This window comes from Mytilus galloprovincialis, chromosome 11 (assembly GCF_965363235.1).
Source record: "Mytilus galloprovincialis chromosome 11, xbMytGall1.hap1.1, whole genome shotgun sequence".
Taxonomy (NCBI): Eukaryota; Metazoa; Mollusca; class Bivalvia; order Mytilida; family Mytilidae; genus Mytilus; species Mytilus galloprovincialis.
In genome coordinates, this window is record NC_134848.1 from 4,935,571 (window position 1) to 4,954,232 (window position 18,662).

Consider the following 18,662-nt stretch of genomic DNA (forward strand, 5'->3'; position numbering starts at 1 on the left):
TATACGCCAGACGCGCGTTTCGTCTACATAAGACTCATCAGTGACGCTCAGATCAAAATAGTTAAAAGTGAATATACATTGTATATTGTATAAAACAATGATATTAGTGGATTCAACTACTATTCTGGACAAAGAAAGATAACTCCAATTGAAAATTTCTTGCTATACAATATTGTGCAATTAGATATTTCTTGCTATTGCGCAATACTGTGCAATTGAAAATATTTGCTATGCACAATACTGTGCAATTGAAGACTTCTTGCTATTGTGCAATACTGTGCAATTGAAAATTTCTTGCTATTGCACAATACTGTGCAATTGAAGATTCCTTGCTATTGATGAATACTGTGCAATTGAAAATTTCTTGCTTTTGCACAATACTTAATATAATAATTTTGGATCCTGATTTGAACCAACTTGAAAACTGGGCCCATAATAAAAAATCGAACTACATGTTTAGATTCAGCATATCAAAAAAGCCGAAGAATTCAATTTTTGTTAAAATCAAACTTAGTTTAATTTTGGACCCTTTGGACTTTAATGTAGACCAATTTGAAAACGGGACCAAAAATTAAGAATCTACATACACAGTTAGATTTGGCATATCGAAGAACCCCAATTATTCATTTTTTTATGAAATCAAACAAAAGTTTAATTTTGGACCCGATTTGGACCAACTTGAAAACTGGGCCAATAATCAAAAATCTAAGTACATTTTTAGATTCAGCATATCAAAGAACCCCAAGGATTCAATTATTGTTAAAATCAAACTAAATTTAATTTTGGACCCTTTGGGCCCCTTATTCCTAAACTGTTGGGACCAAAACTCCCCAAATCAATCCCAACCTTCCTTTTATGGTCATAAACCTTGTGTTTAAATTTCATAGATTTCTATTTACATATACTAAAGTTATGGTGCGAAAACCAAGAATAATGCTTATTTGTGCCCCTTTTTGGCCCCTTATTACTAAACAGTTGGGACCTCAACTCCCAAAATCAATTCCAACCTTTCTTTTGTGGTGATAAACCTTGTGTTTAAATTTCATTGATTTCTATTTACTTATACTAAAGTTATTGTGCGAAAACCAAGAATAATGCTTATTTGGGCCCTTTTTTGGCCCCTAATTCCTAAACTGTTGGAAACAAAACTCCCAAAATCAATCCCAACCTTCCTTTTGTGGTCATAAACCTTGTGTCCAACTTTCATAGATTTCTATTTACTTAAACTAAAGTTATAGTGCGAAAACCAAGAAAATGCTTATTTGGGCCCTTTCTGGCCCCTAATTCCTAAAATATTGGGACCAAAACTCCCAAAATCAATCCCAACCTTCCTTTTGTGGTCATAAACCTTGTGTTAAAATTTCATAGATTTCTATTATTCACTTTTACTAAAGTTAGAGTGCGAAAACTAAAAGCATTCGGACGACGACGACGACGTATAAAAATGATATTGATGTCACATGTCTTAAGAAGGAACAAGTAAGAATGATATTGACGTCACATGCCTTGTGAGGGGAACACAATTATATTGACTTCACATGACTTGTGAGGGGGACAAGTAAGAATGATATTGATGTCACATGCCTTGTGAGGGGAACAAGTAAGAATGATATTGACGTCACATGCTATGTAAGAGGAACAAGTTAGAATGATATTGACGTCACATGCCTTATGAGGGGAACAAGTAAGAATGATTTTGATGTCACATGCCTTGTGAGAGGAACAAGTAAGAATGATATTGATGTCACATGCCTTGTGACAGCAACAAGTAAGAATGATATTGACGTCACATGCCTTTTGAGGGGAACAAGTAAGAATGATATTGACTTCACATGACTTGTGAGGGGAACAAGTAAGAATGATATTGACGTCACATGCCTTGTGAGAGAAACAAGTACAAATGATATTAACGTTACATGCCTTGTGAGGGGAACAAGTAAGAATGCTTTTGACGTCACATGCCAGGGATGATTCCACTATATAGTTTAGGGCCGCTGGGCGGCCCTAAAATCGGCCAGCGGCCCTAAAAAATTATTTGTGAATATGAATTCCCAATTCATGAAAATGAAATAAAAATCGGTATATCCGGAAAAGTTTAGGACTTTATTCGTTATAGGTTGAAAAATATAGGCAAAGTATAGATGTTTATTCAGTGTCCTATATTTTGACTTTAGTGGATGATTTGATTATGTCATAGATATCTATGATTATGTCAACATGTGGTAAACAATTTTAGCAACCGGATTCAATTGATTAAAATTTTATAGGATTATTTGATCTCGTAAAAGTAGATCGCCCAGCAGGTTGATCAAAAACATGTCAAAATTGGTGTGAAAGCAGACCTCGGCTAAGAGCAAATTCAAATTTTGATATAATATTGATGAATCCATTTTAATACGCGCCGATCTCGTAAAAGCAGATCGCCCAGAAGAGCTGCATGGTTATATAATTTGATAAAAATAAATTAATTTATATTTTGCTCTATTCATCAAAAGACAAAAGTTTGAGCGTTTTTAAATAATGTTGATGATTAGACCATTCATGAAATACGATATGTCACCATTTAATATGGAACTGTTTCAAAAGTTATGAAAATGATCCTTTCTTCTTCTTTAGAATACCATCAACCTTTTGAGAATTACTTTCCGGCGCATGCATAAATCGCTTAAGTTAATTTCAAATATTCTTTTATTTATTTATGAAATCTACAATTTTTCCAAATAATTTTAAGGTTCACTGGTCAATTGCTTTAAATATCTTATCTATTAAGTATATAAACTTTTGTAATTGTCTTTCTGAATACGACAATGAACCAGTTCAATTTGATATCCATTTTAATCAAGGTACATTTATAAAGATGACCTGTTGAAAAAATGCCAAATGGATGATTTTTTTTCATTGGTTTATATGGCAAGCCATTTTGCTATTTAATTTAATTTCAAGATATCTTATACACTTTATAAGATATCTTATACACTTTATAAGATATCTTATACACTTTATAAGATATCTTGTATAGTTTATAAGATATTATATGAAATATCTTACAGAATATATAAGATATCTTATAAAGTTTATGAAATTTACAATTTTTTAAATAATTTCATAAAATATTAGAGATATCTAATAATTTATACATCATATCTTATAGATTATATAAGATATCTTATAAACTATATGAGATATCTTATTAACTATATAAGATATTTTATACATTATATGTATTGTTTATAAGATATCTTATATGAAAGATATTCATAAGATATCTTAATAACTTGAGGAGATATCTTTAAAAGTATATGAGATATCTTATAAAATATAAAGTTTATATGATATCTTATATAAATTTCTTTGTAAGATATTCCATAAACTATATAAGATATCTTTAAGATATCTTAGAAACTCTTAAAGATATCTTATAAACTATATAAGATATCTAATCTGAAATATATTCATAAGAGATCTTTAAAACTTTAGGAGATCTCTTATAAAGTATATAAGATTTCTTGTAAAATATATAGTTTATAAGATTTCTTATATAATTTTCTTTATTAGATATCCCATAAACTATATAAGATATCTTAAAGATATTTTAACAGCTATCTTATAAACTATATAAGATATCTTATAAACTATCTTATAAACTTGATAAGATATCTTAAAAATATCTTATAAACTATATTATAAGATATCTAATCTGAAATATATTCATAAGATATCTTAATAACTTTAGGAGATATCTTATCAAGTATATAAGATATATTATAAAATATATAGTTTATAAGATATCTTATATAATTTTCTTTATAAGATATCCCATAAACTATATAAGATATCATAGAAACTATATGAGATGTCTTATCAGCTATATAAGATATCTTGTAAATTATAAAAGATATTTATAAGATATCTCGTATACTTTTTGAGATCTCTAATAAACTTATGAAATATTTTATATAATATATAAGATATCTCATATAATATAAGACATCTTATGTAAATGAAACTATAGAAGATATCTTACATATTAAATGAGATATCTTATATATTACATGAGATATCTTGACATTCGATTAAATAGTAAAACGGCTTGCCATAGTTTTATGTTTGCTGGTATATATGTTTATGTATATGTAATATGCCTAGGTTACTTCGAAGTAATGCGTCAAAGAAAAAAAATATAATAGCCTTTCAAGACGTCATAATTATTTGGACTAGTGCATCATGTGCAATGATATTCATTTCCCTGGTCTCAATCCAATAACTTTCAAGTAATCTGGTGATCATACCTATGAGATCAGAATCATATATATCATAATCAGTAGCCCATCCATAATTATTCAAAATGTTACAACTTCTTAAATCAGTGTAGAGGTTAAACTTAATATACATTTTCCGTTTTTACTTTAAAATCATATGAATTCGTCTTAGATTTTATGCATAAAAAATTCCCAATTGGGATAAAATATTCCTAATTTGATGTTCAAGGGACCCATTTGAAAACACCTGGAATCATCCCTGCATGCCTTGTGAGGCGAACAAGTAAGAATGATATTGACTTCACATGCCTTGTGACAGCAACAAGTAAGAATGATATTGATGTCACATGCCTTGTGAGGGGAACAAGTAAGAATGATATTGATGCACATGTCGTGTGAGGAGAACAAGTAAGAATGATATTGACGTCACATGACTTGTGAGGGGAATAAGTAAGAGTGATATTGACTTCACATGCCTTGTAAGAGGAACAAGTAAGAATGATATTGACGTCACATGACTTGTGAGGGGAACAAGTAAGAATGAAATTGACTTCACATGCCTTGTGACAGCAACAAGTAAGAATGATATTGACTTCAAATGAGGAGAAGTTAGCAAAGTTAGCAAATATGATGAACAAATTGTGAAAAATTGTCATTAAAGGACAATAACCCCTGAAGGGGTCAATTGACAATTTTGGTCAGATTAACTTATTTGTAGTTCTTACTTTGCTGATCATTTTTGCTGTTTACAGTTTATCTTTATCTATAATAATATTCAAGATAATGACCAAAAACTGCAAAATTTCCTTAAAATTACCAATTAAGTGGCAGCAACTCAACAATGGGTTGTTTGGTTCATCTGACAATTTCAGGGCTGATAGATCTTGACCTAATGACCATTTTTCCCATGTCAGATTTGCTCTAAATGCTTTCGTTTTTGAGATATAAGCCAAAAACTGCATATAACCCCTATGTTCTATTTTAAGTAACGGCGGCCAAGTTTTTTGACGGATCAAAAATCGAAGCACAAACTTTGTGCAGGATAATCTAAGTAACAATCATGCTAAGTTTCATCCAAATCCATTCAGTAGTTTCAGAGGAGAAGATCTTTGAAAAATTGTTAACGACGACAGACGACGACGACGGACGCCAAGTGATGAGAAAACCTCACATTTCCTTTTAGGAAAGGTGAGCTAAAAATGATATTGCTGTCGCATGTCTTAAGAAGGAACAAGTAAGAATGATATTGACGCCACATGCCTTGGGAGGGGAACACGTAAGAATGATATTGATGTCACATGCCTTGTGTGAGAAACAAGTAGGAATGATATTGATGTCACATGCCTTGTTTGATGAACAAGTAAGAATCATATTGACGTCACATGCCTTGTGAGGGGAACAATTAAGAATGATATTGACGTCACATGCCTTGTGAGAGAAACAAGTAAGAATGATATTGACGTCACATGCCTTGTGACAGCAACAAGTAAGAATGATATTGATGTCATATGCCTTGTGAGGGGAACAAGTAAGAATGATATTGACGTCACATGCCTTGTAAGAGAAACAAGTAAGAATGATATTGATGTCATTTTTATGCCTTGTGAGGGGAGCAAGTAAGAATGATACTGATTTCACATGCCTTGTGAGGGGAACAAGTAAGAATGACATTGACGTCACATGCCTTGTGAGGGGAACAGAATTATATTGACTTCACATGACTTGTGAGGGGAAGAAGTAAGAATGATATTGACGTCACATGCCTTGTGAGAGAAACAACTAAGAATTATATTGACGTCACATGCCTTGTGAGAGGAACAAGTAAGAATGATACAAAGTCACATGACTTGTGAGGGGAACAAGTAAGAATGATATTGATGTCACATGACTTGTGAGTGGAAAAAGTAAGAAAGATATTGACGTCACATGCCTTGTGAGGGGATTAAAATACAATGATACTGATATCACATGCCTTTTGAGGGGAACAAGTAAGACTGATATTGACTTCACATGCCTTGTGACAGCAACAAGTAAGATTGATGTTGATGTCAGTTGACTTGTGAGGGGAACAAGTAAGAATGATATTGACGTCACATCCCTTGGGAGGGGAACTAGCAACAAGAGGCTCTCAAGAGCCTGAATCGCTCACCTTAATTCTTTTGGTTAAATCTCTTATCAATGATTATTTTGGCTTTTCAATTTATTTAAATGTTTTTTGGATCGTCCTATTTTCTTCAAAAGCCAAAAAAAAATAATCATTTTCTCCTATGTTCTATTTTAGCCATAGTAGTTATGTTTCTTGACATACAAGGAAATAAAATATAAAATTTATACTAAATACTCTGAAACTCATTTAGCCTAAGTTTGGCTGAAATTGATACAGCAGTTTCAAAGGAGAAGATTTTTTAAAGTAAGTCAACATGATGAACAAATTGCGAAAAAAAGTCCTTAAAGGGCAATAACTCCTTAAGGTGTCAATTGACAATTTTGGTCAAATTGACTTAATTGAAGATCTTACTTTGCTGAACATCATTGCTGTTTACAGTTTATTTCTATCTATAATTATATTCAAGATAATAAACAAAAACAGCAAAATTTCCTTAAAATTATCAATTCAGGGGCAGCAACCCAACAACAGGTTGTCTGATTCATCTGAAAATTTCAGGGCAGATACATTGTAGATCTTGACCTGATAAACAATATAACCCCAGGTCAGATTTGCTCTAAATGCTTTGGTTTTTGAGTTATAAGCCAAAAACTGCATTTGACCCCTATGTTCTATTTTTAGCAATGGCGACCATGTTTGTTGATAGATCATAACTTCGGATACAATTTACAAACTAAATACCCTAAGGAACATTCAGTTAAAGTTTGGAAGTATTTGGCCCAGTAGTTTCAGAGGAGAAGAATTTTGTAAAAGATTTTTAAGATTTACGAAAAATGGTTAAAAATTGACTATAAAGGGCAATAACTCCTAAAGGGGTCAACTGACCATTTCCGTCATTTGACTTATTTGTAAATCTTACTTTGCTGAACATTATTGCTGTTTACAGTTTATCTCTATCTATAATAATATTCAAGATAATAACCAAAAACAGCAAAATTTCCTTAAAATTATCAATTCAGGGGCAGCAACCCAACAACAGGTTGTCTGATTCATCTGAAAATTTCAGGGCAGATAGATCTTGACCTGATAAACAATATAGCCCCAGGTCAGATTTGCTCTAAATGCTTTGGTTTTTGAGTTATAAGCCAAAAACTGCATTTGACCACTATGTTCTATTTTTAGCAATGGCGACCATGTTTGTTGATAGATCATAACTTCGGATACAATTTACAAACTAGATACCCGAAGGAACATTCAGTTGAAGTTTGAAAGTATTTTGCCCAGTAGTTTCAGAGGAGAAGATTTTTGTAAAAGATTACTAAGATTTACGAAAAATGGTTAAAAATTGACTATAAAGGGCAATAACTCCTAAAGGGGTCAACTGACCATTTCCGTCATGTTGACTTATTTGTAAATCTTACTTTGCTGAACATTATTCCTGTTTACAGTTTATCTCTATCTATAATAATATTCAAGATAATAACCAAAAACAGCAAAATTTCCTTAAAATTACCAATTCAGGGGCAGCAACCCAACAACGGGTTGTCTGATTCATCTGAAAATTTCAGGGCAGATAGATCTTGACCTGATTAACAATATTACCCCATGTCAGATTTGCTCTAAATGCTTTGGTTTTTGAGTTATAAGCCAAAAACTGCATTTGACCCCTATGTTCTATTTTTAGCAATGGCGACCATGTTTGTTGATAGATCAAAACTTCAGATACAATTTATAAATCAGATACCCTAAGGAACATTCAGTTAAAGTTTGAAAGTATTTGGCCCAGTAGTTTCAGAGGAGAAGATTCTTGAAATAGTTTACGACGACAGACGACGGACGACGGACGACAGACGACAGACGACAGACGACGGACGACGACGGACGCCAAGTGATGGCATAAGCTCACTTGTCCCTTCGGGACAGGTGAGCTAAAAATGATATTGACTTCACATGCCTTGTGAGGGGAACAAGTAAGAATGATATTGACGTCACATGCCTTGTGAGGGGAACAAGTGAGAATGATATTGACTTCAAATGCCTTGTGAGGGGAACAAGTAAGAATGATATTGATGTCACATGCCTTGTGAAGGGAACAAGTAAGAATTTTATTGACTTCACATGCCTTGTGACTGCATTAAGTAAGAATGATACTGATGTCAAATGCCTTGTGAGGGGAACAAGTAAGAATGATATTGACTTCACATGCCTTGTGACAGCAACAAGTAAGAATGATATTGACGTCACATGCCTTGTGAGGGGGAACAAGTAAGAATGATATTGACTTCACATGCCTTGTGACAGCAACAGGTAAGAATGATATTGAGGTCACATGACTTGTGAGGGGAACAAGTAAGAATGAAATTGATTTCACATGCCTTGTGACAGCAATAAGTAAGAATGATATTGACTTCAAATGCCTTGTGAGGGAAACAAGTAAGAATGATATTGATGGCACATGCCTTGTGAGAGGAACTAGTAAGAATGATATTGACTTCACATGCCTTGTGACAGCAACAAGTAAGAATGCTATTGACTTCACATGCATTGTGAGGGGAACAAGTAAGAATGATATTGATGTCACAAGTTATGTGAGAGGAACTAGTAAGAATGATATTGACGTCACATGCCTTGTGAGAGGAACAAGTAAGAATGATACTGATGTCACATGACTTGTGAGGGGAACAAGTAAGAATGATATTGATGTCACATGACTTGTGAGTGGAACAAGTAAGAATGATATTGACGTTACATGCCTTGTGAGGGGAACAAGTAAGAATGATATTGACTTCACATGCCTTGTGACAGCAACAAGTAAGATTGATGTTGAGGTCACATGACTTGTGAGGGGAACAAGTAAGAATGATATTGACGTCGCATGCCTTGGGAGGGGAACTAGCAAGAATGATATTGATGTCACATGCCGTGTGAGGGGAACAAGTAAAAATGGTATTGACGTCACATGCCTTGTGACAGCAATAAGTAAGAATTATATTGACTTCACATGCCTTGTGAGGGGAACAAGTAAGAATGATATTGACTTCACATGACTTGTGAGGGGAACAAGTAAGAACGATATTGACGTCACATGCCTTGTGAGAGAAACAAGTACAAATGATATTAACGTCACATGAAGTGTGAGTGGAACAAGTAAGAATGATTTTGACGTCACATGCCTTGTGAGGCGAACAAGTAAGAATGATATTGACATCACCTGCCTTGTGACAGCAACACATAAGAATGATATTGACGTTACATGCCTTGTGAGGGGAACAAGTAAGAATGATAATGATGCACATGTCTTGTGAGGGGAACAAGTAAGAATGATATTGACGTCACATGACTTGTGAGGGGAACAAGTAAGAATGATATTGATGCACATGTCTTGTGAGGGGAACAAGTAAGAATGATATTGACGTCACATGACTTGTGAGGGGAACAAGTAAGAGTGATATTGACATCACATGCCTTGTGAGAGGAACAAGTAAGAATGATATTGACGTTACATGACTTGTGAGGGCAACAAGAAAGAATGAAATTGACTTCACATGTCTTGTGAAAGCAACAAGTAAGAATGATATTGACGTCACATGCCTTGTGAGGGGAACAAGTAAGAATGATATTGATGCACATGTCTTGTGAGGGGAACAAGTAAGAATGATATTGACGTCACATGACTTGTGAGGGGAACAAGTAAGAGTGATATTGACTTCACATGCCTTGTGAGAGGAACAAGTAAGAATGATATTGACGTCACATGACTTGTGAAGGGAACAAGAAAGAATGAAATTGACTTCACATGTCTTGTGAAAGCAACAAGTAAGAATGATATTGACGTCACATTCCTTTTGAGGAAAACAAGTTAGAATGACATTGACGTCACATGCCTTGTGAGGGGAACAAGTAAGAATGATATTGACGTCACATGCCTTGTGAGGGGAACAAGTAAGAATGATATTGACTTCAAATGCCTTGTGAGGGGAACAAGTAAGAATGATATTGATGTCACATGCCTTGTGAAGGGAACAAGTAAGAATTTTATTGACTTCACATGCCTTGTGACTGCATTAAGTAAGAATGATACTGATGTCACATGCCTTGTGAGGGGAACAAGTAAGAATGATATTGACTTCACATGCCTTGTGACAGCAACAAGTAAGAATGATATTGACGTCACATGCCTTGTGAGGGGAACAAGTAAGAATGATATTGACTTCACATGCCTTGTGACAGCAACAAGTAAGAATGATATTGAGGTCACATGACTTGTGAGGGGAACAAGTAAGAATGAAATTGATTTCACATGCCTTGTGAGGGGAACAAGTAAGAGTGATATTGACTTCACATGCCTTGTGAGAGGAACAAGTAAGAATGATATTGACGTCACATGACTTGTGAGGGGAACAAGAAAGAATGAAATTGACTTCACATGTCTTGTGAAAGCAACAAGTAAGAATGATATTGACGTCACATTCCTTTTGAGGAAAACAAGTTAGAATGACATTGACGTCACATGCCTTGTGAGGGGAACAAGTAAGAATGATATTGACGTCACATGCCTTGTGAGGGGAACAAGTAAGAATGATATTGACTTCAAATGCCTTGTGAGAGGAACAAGTAAGAATGATATTGATGTCACATGCCTTGTGAAGGGAACAAGTAAGAATTTTATTGACTTCACATGCCTTGTGACTGCATTAAGTAAGAATGATACTGATGTCAATTGCCTTGTGAGGGGAACAAGTAAGAATGATATTGACTTCACATGCCTTGTGACAGCAACAAGTAAGAATGATATTGACGTCACATGCCTTGTGAGGGGAACAAGTAAGAATGATATTGACTTCAAATGCCTTGTGAGGGGAACAAGTAAGAATGATATTGATGTCACATGCCTTGTGAAGGGAACAAGTAAGAATTTTATTGACTTCACATGCCTTGTGACTGCATTAAGTAAGAATGATACTGATGTCACATGCCTTGTGAGGGGAACAAGTAAGAATGATATTGACTTCACATGCCTTGTGACAGCAACAAGTAAGAATGATATTGACGTCACATGCCTTGTGAGGGGAACAAGTAAGAATGATATTGACTTCACATGCCTTGTGACAGCAACAAGTAAGAATGATATTGAGGTCACATGACTTGTGAGGGGAACAAGTAAGAATGAAATTGATTTCACATGCCTTGTGAGGGGAACAAGTAAGAGTGATATTGACTTCACATGCCTTGTGAGAGGAACAAGTAAGAATGATATTGACGTCACATGACTTGTGAGGGGAACAAGAAAGAATGAAATTGACTTCATATGTCTTGTGAAAGCAACAAGTAAGAATGATATTGACGTCACATTCCTTTTGAGGAAAACAAGTTAGAATGACATTGACGTCACATGCCTTGTGAGGGGAACAAGTAAGAATGATATTGACGTCACATGCCTTGTGAGGGGAACAAGTAAGAATGATATTGAGTTCAAATGCCTTGTGAGAGGAACAAGTAAGAATGATATTGATGTCACATGCCTTGTGAAGGGAACAAGTAAGAATTTTATTGACTTCACATGCCTTGTGACTGCATTAAGTAAGAATGATACTGATGTCACATGCCTTGTGAGGGGAACAAGTAAGAATGATATTGACTTCACATGCCTTGTGACAGCAACAAGTAAGAATGATATTAACGTCACATGCCTTGTGAGGGGAACAAGTAAGAATGATATTGACTTCAAATGCCTTGTGAGGGGAACAAGTAAGTGTGATATTGATGTCACATGCCTTGTGAGGGGAACAAGTAAGAATTTTATTGACTTCACATGCCTTGTGACTGCAACAAGTAAGAATGATACTGATGTTACATGCCTTGTGAGGGGAACAAGTAAGAATGATATTGACTTCACATGCCTTGTGACAGCAACAAGTAAGAATGATATTGACGTCACATGCCTTATGAGGGGAACAAGTAAGAATGATATTGACTTCACATGCCTTGTGACAGCAACAAGTGAGAATGATATTGAGGTCACATGACTTGTGAGGGGAACAAGTAAGAATGAAATTGACTTCACATGCCTTGTGACAGCAACAAGTAAGAATGATATTGACTTCAAATGCCTTGTAAGGGGAACAAGTAAGAATGATATTGATGCACATGCCTTGTGAGAGGAACTAGTAAGAATGATATTGACTTCACATGCCTTGTGACAGCAACAAGTAAGAATGATATTGACGTCACATGCCTTGTGAGGGGAACAAGTAAGAATGATATTGACTTCACATGCATTATGAGGGGAACAGGTAAGAATGATATTGATGTCACATGTTATGTGAGAGGAACTAGTAAGAATGATATTGACTTCACATGCCTTGTGACAGCAACAAGTAAGAATGATATTGACATCACATTCCTTTTGAGGAGAACAAGTTAGAATGACATTGACGTCACATGCCTTGTGAGGGGAACAAGTAAGAATGATATTGACATCACATGCCTTGTGAGGGGAACACGTAAGTATTGACTTCAAATGCCTTGTGAGGGGAACAAGTAAGAATGATATTGATGTCACATGCCTTGTGATGGGAACAAGTAAGAATTTTATTGACTTCACATGCCTTGTGACTGCAACAAGTAAGAATGATACTGATGTCACATGCCTTGTAAGGGGAACAAGTAAGAATGAAATTGACTTCACATGCCTTGTGACAGCAACAAGTAAGAATGATATTGACGTCACATGCCTTATGAGGGGAACAAGTGAGAATGATATTGACTTCACATGCCTTGTGACAGCAACAAGTAAGAATGATATTGAGGTCACATGACTTGTGAGGGGAACAAGTAAGAATGAAACTGATTTCACATGCCTTTTGACAGCAACAAGTAAGAATGATATTGACGTCACATGACTTATGAGGGGAACAAGTAAGAATGATATTGACTTCACATGCCTTGTGACAGCAACAAGTAAGAATGATATTGAGGTCACACGACTTGTGAGGGGAACAAGTAAGAATGAAATTGACTTCACATGCCTTGTGACAGCAACAAGTAAGAATGATATTGACTTCAAATGCCTTGTGAGGGGAACAAGTAAGAATGATATTGATGTCACATGCCTTGTGAGAGGAACTAGTAAGAATGATATTGACGTCACATGCCTTGTGAGGGGAACAAGTAAGAATGATATTGACGTCACATGCCTTGTGAGGGGAACAAGAAAGAATGATATTGACTTCACATGCATTGTGAGGGGAACAAGTAAGAATGATATTGATGTCACATGTTATTTGAGAGGAACTAGTTAGAATGATATTGACTTCACATGCCTTGTGACAGCAACAAGTAAGAATGATATTGACGTCACATTCCTTTTGAGGAGAACAAGTTAGAATGACATTGACGTCACATGCCTTGTGAGGGGAACAAGTAAGAATGATATTGACGTCACATGCCTTGTGAGGGGAACAAGTAAGAATGATATTGACTTCAAATGCCTTGTGAGGGGAACAAGTAAGAATGATATTGATGTCACATGCCTTGTGAGGGGAACAAGTAAGAATTTTATTGACTTCACATGCCTTTTGACTGCAACAAGTAAGAATGATACTGATGTCACATGCCTTGTGAGGGGAACAAGTAAGAATGATATTGACTTCACATGCCTTGTGACAGCAACAAGTAAGAATGATATTGACGTCACATGCCTTATGAGGGGAACAAGTAAGAATGATATTGACTTCACATGCCTTGTGACAGCAACAAGTAAGAATGATATTGAGGTCACATGACTTGTGAGGGGAACAAGTAAGAATGAAATTGACTTCACATGCCTTGTGACAGCAACAAGTAAGAATGATATTGACTTCAAATGCCTTGTGAGGGAAACTAGTAAGAATGATATTGATGTCACATGCCTTGTGAGAGGAACTAGTAAGAATGATATTGACTGCACATGCCTTGTGACAGCAACAAGTAAGAATGATATTGACGTCACATTCCATGTGAGGGGAACAAGTAAGAATGATATTGACTTCACATGCATTGTGAGGGGAACAAGTAAGAATGATATTGATGTCACATGTTATGTGAGAGGAACTAGTAACAATGATATTGACTTCACATGCCTTGTGACAGCAACAAGTAAGAATGATATTGATGTCACATGCCTTTTGAGGGGAACAAGTTAGAATGACATTGACGTCACATGCCTTGTGAGGGGAACAAGTAAGAATGATATTGACGTCACATGCCTTGTGAGGGGAACAATAAGAATGATATTGACTTCAAATGCCTTGTGAGGGGAACTAGTAAGAATGATATTGATGTCAAATGCCTTGTGAGGGGAACAATTGAAATTGATGTTGACTTCACTTGCCTTGTTACTGCAACAAGTAAGAATGATATTGACATCAAATGCCTTGTGAGGGGAACAAGTAAGAATGATATTGACGTCACATGCCTTGTGAAGGGAACAAGTAAGAATGATATTGACATCACATGCATTGTGAGGGGAACAAGTAAGAATGATATGACTTCACATGCCTTGTGAGAGGAACAAGTAAGAATGATATTGACGTCACATATTTAGTGACAGCAACACGTAAGAATGATATTGAGGTCACATGCCTTGTGAGGGGAACAAGTAAGAATGATATTGATGTCACATGTCTTGTGAGAGGAACAAGTAAGAATGATATTGATGTCACATGTCTTGTGAGAGGAACAAGTAAGAATGATATTGATGTCACATGCCTTGTGTGAGGAACAAGTAAGAATGATATTGACGTCACATGCCTTGTGACAGGAACAAGTAAGAATGATATTTACCTCACATGCCTTGTAAGGGGAACAAGTAAGAATGATATTGACTTCACATGCCTTGTGAGGGGAACAAGTAAGAAATATATTGACTTCACATGCCTTGTGAGAGGAAAAAGTAAGAATTATATTGACTTCACATGCCTTGTGAGGGGAACAAGTAAGAATGATATTGATGTCACATGACTTGTGTGAGGAACAAGAAGGAATGATATTGATGTCACATGCCTTGTGACAGCAACAAGTAAGAATGATATTGACGTCACATGCCTTGTGACAGGAATAAGTAAGAATGATATTTACCTCACATGCCTTGTGAGGGGAACAAGTAAGAATGATATTGACGTCACATTCCTTGTGAGGGGAACAAGTAAGAAATATATTGACTTCACATGCCTTGTGAGAGGAAAAAGTAAGAATTATATTGACTTCACATGCCTTGTGAGGGGAACAAGTAAGAATGATATTGACGTCACATGCCTTGTGAGGGGAATAAGTAAGAATGATATTGACGTCACATGCCTTGTGACAGCAACAAGTAAGAATGATATTGACGTCACATGCCTTGTGAGGGGAACAAGTAAGAATGATATTGACGTCACATGCCTTGTGAGGGGAACAGTAGGAATGATATTGACTTCACGACTTGCGAGGGGAACAAGTAAGAAGGATATTGACGTCACATGCCTTGTGAGAGGAACAAGTAATCAAAGAGCAGATTGCTCTGAGGGATACGATTGCCGTTGTTTCATTGACACCTGTATACATGTAGCTGGATAATATTATTTTAAAAAATAATTCAACTGCACATGTAAAATAGTTACAAAATAGCCAATCCCGAATAAAAGTGTAACAACAATGTAATTAGGACTATTGTGTTTTATTTTTGTACTTTTTTCTACTATCAATTCCAAGTTTACTTTCCACAGCTGTCACTGAGACTCAGAGTGAGAGAAAGTATTCCACTTCGTATCTTATCACCTTTTTTCCTACGAGGCTACGTTAATTCTAGGAGGAATCCCATTCCTAACTCTTTAAATATTTAATTTCCTTTGAGTCAGTGATCATGACTCCTTTCCGTACACATTTATCGGTTTAATTTGCGATCGTTTTTAATATAATACGACGTTTATTGACAGAACGAGCTAATAGTAATACTCGACGTGTTTGGTTTAGCATACACGTAATTTTTATTCGGAAGGGAGACAACTCGAAACGATAATATGGAAGACTCCATTTCGCCGGAAGGGGTGTTCTACAATGATGAATACATTTATTTTAATTTAAATGATGCATATGATTTAAAGATATGCAACAGCAATAACCCTCAATAGCAGACATACACAGAAAAGATCCCATGAGTTATAAATTAATTAATTGCGTGGGGAATCCAGAGCAACCATTCAATCTAAAACCCCTTGAAGTCGAGAAATCAAAAACTGCAAAATTTCCTAAAAATTAACAATTTTAGGGCAGCAACCCAACAATGGGTTGCAGGATTCATCTAAAAATTTGTGAGGGGATAGATCTTATTCTGATGGACATTTAAAAGATGAAAGATTTGCCCTAAATGTCTTAGTTTAAAAGATAGAAAGTAAAAACTGCATTTTACCACTATGTTCTAATTTTAGCCATGTCGGCCATTTTGTTTGGTAGGTGAGATCATCAGACACATTTTTTAAACTATATACCACAATTATGATTGTGGCCAAGTTAGTTTGAATTTGGCTCAGTAGTTTCAGAGAAGAAGATTTTTGTATAAGTTACAAAAAATGACGAAAAAGTTGTTAAAATTGACTATAGGGGCAATAACTCCTTAAGGGGTTGACTGACAATTTGGTCATGTTAACTTATTTGTAGGTCTTATTTTGCTGAACATTATTGCTGTTTACCTCTATCTATAATAGTATTCAAGATAATAACCAAAAACTGCAAAATTTCCTTAAAATTACCAATTTAGGGACAGCAACCTAACAACAGGTTGTCCGATTCGTCTGAAAATTTCAGGGCAGATAGATCTTGACCTGATAAACAATTTTACCTATGACAGATTAGCTCTAAATGCTTTGGTTTTAAAGATATAGGCCAAAATATACATTTTACACATGTGTTCTATTTTTAGCCATGGCGGCCATCTTGGTGTGATGGCCAAGTCATCGGACACATTTTTTAAACTAGATACCCCAAGGATGGTTGTGGCCAAGTTTGGTTAAATTTGGCCCAGTAGTTTCAGAGGAGAAGATTTTTGTAAAAGTTTACGGACGACGGACGACGGACGCCAAGTGATGAGAAAAGCTCACTTGACCTTTCAGGTCAGGTGAGCTAAAAATGATATTGATATCACATGTCTTTAAAAGGAACAAGTAAGAATGATATTGATGTCACATGCCTTGGGAGGGGAACAAGTAAGAATGATATTGACTTCACATGCCTTGTGACAGCAACAAGTAAGAATGATATTGATGTCACATGTCTTGTGAGAGGAACAAGTAAGAATGATATTGAAGTCACATGCCTTGTGAGAGGAACTAGTAAGAATATGATTATCAAAAATATTTCAACACGTTGAGGAAAGTATAAATTAGATGAGAATGATTTTAAAGTTAATGTGATATGTAATCAATTAATCTTCATCAATAGCCTTCTATACTTTTCCTATCAATTTGTTGGGTTTTTTCATCTTTTTTCATTATAACATTATAAGCTGATATCAAGGTTTTCGTGTATAAGGAACAAGTAATTATAAATCATTTCAGCCGGTATCTGAATAATTAACATTAGATGATTACCTTCAACAACTGCTGCTGCAGGTTCCTGTGAATGAGTGTCAGAAGAAACTTCTTGGGATGTCTTTGACATGACAGTCTACAAAAGAAAAATATGCTATAAACTATCATGACCCATGTGAAAACTTGTCAAATAATTTAATACATATATTTTTAAGGTCCATTTTTGTCAATGAAAATAATGATTTTTAGAAAAAAATCAAATTTGCCCATAATTGCTCTTCAACTTTGTACTTGTTTTGGCTTTCAAACTTTTTTGATCTGAGCGTCACTGATGAGTCTTATGTAGACGAAACACGCGTCTGGCATATAAAATTATAAGCCTGGTACCTTTGATAACTATTTACACCACTGGGTCGATGCCACTGCTGGTGGATGTTTCATCCCCGAGGGTATCACCAGCCCATAAGTCAGCACTTCAGTGTTGACATGAGTATCAATTATTTGGTCATTTTTATAAATTTACTGGTTGCAAAAGTTGAAATTATTCGAAATACTAAGGATTTTCTTATCCCAGGCATAGATAACCTTAGACGTATATGGAACAACTTTTTGGAATTTTGGGTCCTCAGTGCTCTTCAACTTTGTACTTGTTTTGGCTTTCAAACTTGTTTGATCTGAGCTTCACTGATGAGTCTTATGTAGACGAAATGCGTGTCTGGCGTATAAAATTATAAGCCTGATACCTTTGATAAC

At 35.3% G+C, this 18,662-nt stretch overlaps 1 protein-coding gene across 1 annotated transcript in view; it reads right to left on the reverse strand.

The window, feature by feature from the left end:
* LOC143052016 (uncharacterized) overlaps positions 1-18,662 on the reverse strand; it is a 68,367-nt gene that overhangs the window by 30,334 nt on the left and 19,371 nt on the right. Inside the window, exon 6 of the mRNA XM_076224989.1 lies at positions 17,970-18,045. Within this exon, the coding sequence (XP_076081104.1) occupies positions 17,970-18,045 (76 nt within the window). The remainder of the gene's footprint in view (positions 1-17,969; positions 18,046-18,662) is intronic.